The sequence below is a fragment of the Elephantulus edwardii genome, unplaced genomic scaffold, assembly GCF_000299155.1.
Source record: "Elephantulus edwardii isolate Elephantulus edwardi_28Jun2011 unplaced genomic scaffold, EleEdw1.0 scaffold00284, whole genome shotgun sequence".
In the NCBI taxonomy this organism is placed as follows: Eukaryota; Metazoa; Chordata; class Mammalia; order Macroscelidea; family Macroscelididae; genus Elephantulus; species Elephantulus edwardii.
In genome coordinates this window covers 3,076,171-3,080,022 of record NW_006400034.1, presented here as the reverse complement: position 1 = coordinate 3,080,022, position 3,852 = coordinate 3,076,171, and the positions used below count along the sequence as shown (strand labels likewise).

Here is a 3,852-nt window from a genome sequence, read left to right as displayed (position 1 = left end):
AAGCTGTCCCAATTGATTGTGTCTTGCTGCCACCCTGACTAGCTGCCCTGTGACCTTCACGATATGGTTTTGTGCAGTTTGTAGGCTATTAAAATGGATTTTGGACCCGGTAGAGAAGTAAGATTGGTGTTGGGATGAGTGGAAAGAGATATGGGAGCATAGGAGACATGTCTGACCTCATAGGAATTGGTCTTGTTTGGATGTTGTTGACAGGGACAGTTCTCCATTGTGGAATTGGTGGAGGTCAGCTCTTGCTCTTTATTTTCCTTTTTTTTTTGGTTTACTAAGTAAAAAAGCTTACTTGTTTATTTTAAGCTATTTTTACTTTAATAAGACATTCTTTTGTGTCTAATTTAGAAAAAAATTTGATTAGAAGTTGTTTCCAAGTTTTAAAATCAGAAAAATACCTATTTATAGTTTATGAATCATAAATTTTGTTTTCTCCACTAATTTGAATTCTAGTAATGTTGTCTCATTCATAATTTTCTTTTCTTTATAATTGTTCTAGTAAAACTGATCAATTAAGAAAAGATAGGCCTAATTAATATTTTTGCATGCTATGTGGCATCAGGATTATAGGAAGACTCAACAATAACCTTGGTATACAGATGACAGAACCTTGCTTGATCTAAGAGAGGAAGACTTGAAATACCTGCTGCAGAAAATCAAACACTGTAGCCTTCAGTATGAATTGCATCTCAACATCAAGAAAACAAAAAATTTTACCACTGGACCAATATGCAACATCATGATAGATGGAGAAAAGATTGAAACTGTTAACAACTTCATCTTACTTGGATCTACATTCAATACACTTGGTACTAGCAGTCAAAAGATCAGAAGATGTACTGGATCTCTCCAAATTATTGAGGACCAGTGATGTTAGTTTGAGGACTAAGGTATGCCTGCTTCAGATCATGGTATTTTCAATCATTTGTTCTGCTTCTGAGAGCTGGAAAATGAATAAGGATGACAGAAGAGATGCCTTTGAGACGTAGAGATGGAGAAGAGTAATGAATCCCATGGACTGCTAAAAGAACAAACAGATATATCTGGGAGGAGGTGCAACCAGCATGCTCCCTGGAGGCAAGAATGATGAAGTTTAATCTCACATACTTTGGGCATGTTGCTAAGAGAAGCTACTACTTGGAGAAGGACATCATGCTTGGAAATGTGGAGAGATGGTGAAGGTGAGGAGTATCTTCAACAAGGTAGATTGACACAGTGACTGCAACAATGGATTCTAGTGTGTCAGAGATTATGAGCATAGCACATGATAGGACAGGGTTCAAATCTATTGTTTGTAAGGATGGATATGAGTTGTACTCAACTCCACGGCACCTAACAATAACAGCAGCAGAAGCAGCAGCAGAAGCAGCAGCAGAAGCAGCAGCAGAAGCAGCAGCATGCTTCCATGAGGAATTTGCTTGAAGTATCCATTAGAGAGTCTGGAAAGGGACACATTAGACAGGTCTTTGAAAAATGTAACTTGAAGCTTCTTAGTGTTGACTACTATTTTGAATTAGTATCTTTCCACCTCTGCAATGAATGATCTAGAAGGTTCTAGATTATCAGACACAATGTCAGATTAAGATCAAACGATTACCATATTGTAACCTCAGGTTTCTATTATGGAACATAGAAACAGCTTGCTCATAAAAGCCCAGATTTAAAGCTAGATTCACAAAGTCTACATTTTGGCTGAGTAAAAAAAAAAAGAAAAATTGAGCTTCAAATTCTTCATCCAGTAAATAGAGAGGTAGGCTCACTTTAATGTATTATTGTCTTTATTTTATGTGCTATTAAGTCAGAACCAACTCATAGTAGATGACCCTCCAGTGGACATAAATCATATGTGAGGAGATTATTCATTTTTCTGCTCTGTCATGTTGAGTCACCCATGCTGCTAGATAACCATTCATTCATTCATCTACTCAGAAAGAATTACCAAATACCTACTAGATGATGTCAGTTACAGTTCAGAAGTTGTGCTCCAAATACAATCTTTGTCTTTACGGAGTTTACAGTAAGGAAAAGTGGGAGAAACAAATAGACACATAATATTCAATAGACGGAGCAGGGGAACACTGCATGGTTTAAAGTGGAAAAGAGTGTGTCAGGGTTGTATTCTCTCTCCATATCTATCAGTCTGTATGATGAGCATATTATCAGAGAATCTGGACTCTCTGAAGAGTGTGGAATCAGGATTGGAGGGAGACTGACTCATCATTAACCTGAGTTATGCAGATGACACAACCTTGCTTGTTTAAAGTGAGGAGGACTTGAAGTATTTGTTGAAGAAGATCAAGGAATGCAGCCTTCATTATGGATTGCTTCTCAATGTCAAGAAAACAAAGATTCTTACCTCTGGACTGATAGGCAATGTCATGATTGAAAGAGAAGAGATGGAAATTGCCAACAGATTTACCTACCTTGCTTGGATCCACAATTAACACCTTTAGTACCAGCAGCAGTCAGGAAAGGAGGAGACACATTGCACTGGGAAAACCTGCAGTTAGGGATCTCTCAAAATTATGGGGGGAGGAATGATGTCAGTTTGAAGACTAAGGTGCATCTATTTCAGGCCATGGCCTTACTGATTAATAGCTATGCATCTGAGAGCTGGACAATAAATAAGGATGACAGGAAAATAATTGATGTCTTCGAATATGGTGTTGGATGAGAGCACTGAACATACCACGGACAGCCAAGAAAATGAACAGATATGTCTTGGGGAGGGTACCACTGGAGTGCTTTTAGGAGGCAAGAACAAGAAGGCTTTGCTTCATGTACTTTGGGCATCCTATTCCTTGGAGAAGGACATGATGCTGGGAAGGGTGGTGGGTCAGCATAGGAGAGGAAGACTCTCAACCAGGTGGATTGACAGGGTGACTGCTGCAGTGGGCTCTTGTGTGTCAGGGACTGTGAGGACGGTGCAGGATAGAACAGGGTTCTGATATTTTTGTCATTGGGTTGTTATGAGTCATACTTGACTCAACAACAGCTAACAACAACATTCAGTAGCAAAATAAAATTGTCTTCCATAATAGACAGTAATACACACACATATACATATATAATGTTAGATAGTAAAAAAGCACTACATTATCTCAGGTTATATAGACAATAGTTTATGTCTATTTGTTTCTGTCTCTTTCCCTAAAAGCAGAGACTTTTTGTCCACATTGTCGGCACAACTTCTAGAAATGTAACTGACATGTAGCAGGCATTTTAATCTGATTCCCTCACCCTAGTTTCTTGGTCTCAGCAGACTGAAGCCTACTTTGTAGTTTCCTCACAGCTGACTTTATCTCTTGGTTCCTCAGTGTGTAAATCATGGGGTTCAGCATGGGTGTCATGACGGTGTTGTTGATGGAGATGGCTGTGTCCATGGGCAGCGTAATGAAGGGCCGGCAGTAGATGTAAATGCATGGCACGAAATGAAGAGTCACCACCATGATGTGGGAGGTGCAGGTGGAGAGCGCCTTGTTCCACCCCTCCCCCGAGTGTGAGCGCAGCATCACCAGAATGGCGGTGTAAGACCCCAGGAGCAAGAGAAACCACACGAGGGTCAGCAGCCCGTTGTTAGAGATCATGAGAAGCTCCAGAGTGGAGATGTCAGTGCAGGCTAGTTTTACCACCTGGGGCACATCACAGTAGAAGGCATCCAAGACATTGGGGCCACAGAAGGGCAGTGGGAGCATCAGAATTATCTGGACAATTGAGTGCACACCGCCTCCCACCCAGGAGGCCACCACCAAGCTCACCCACACCTCCCTCCTCATAATGCTCACATAGTGAAGGGGTTTGGCAATTGCGAGGTACCTGTCATAGGCCATGACAGAGAGGGAA

At 40.8% G+C, this 3,852-nt stretch overlaps 1 protein-coding gene across 1 annotated transcript; it reads right to left on the bottom strand.

Annotated features, from left to right (window-relative positions):
• Positions 1–3,245: 3,245 nt before the first annotated feature.
• Positions 3,246–3,845, bottom strand: LOC102854519 (olfactory receptor 4D6-like; the record flags this gene model as incomplete). Its single annotated transcript, XM_006900433.1, has 1 exon — positions 3,246–3,845. A coding segment is annotated over one exon (600 nt), but the record flags the coding sequence as incomplete, so codon positions are not given.
• Positions 3,846–3,852: the final 7 nt, after the last annotated feature.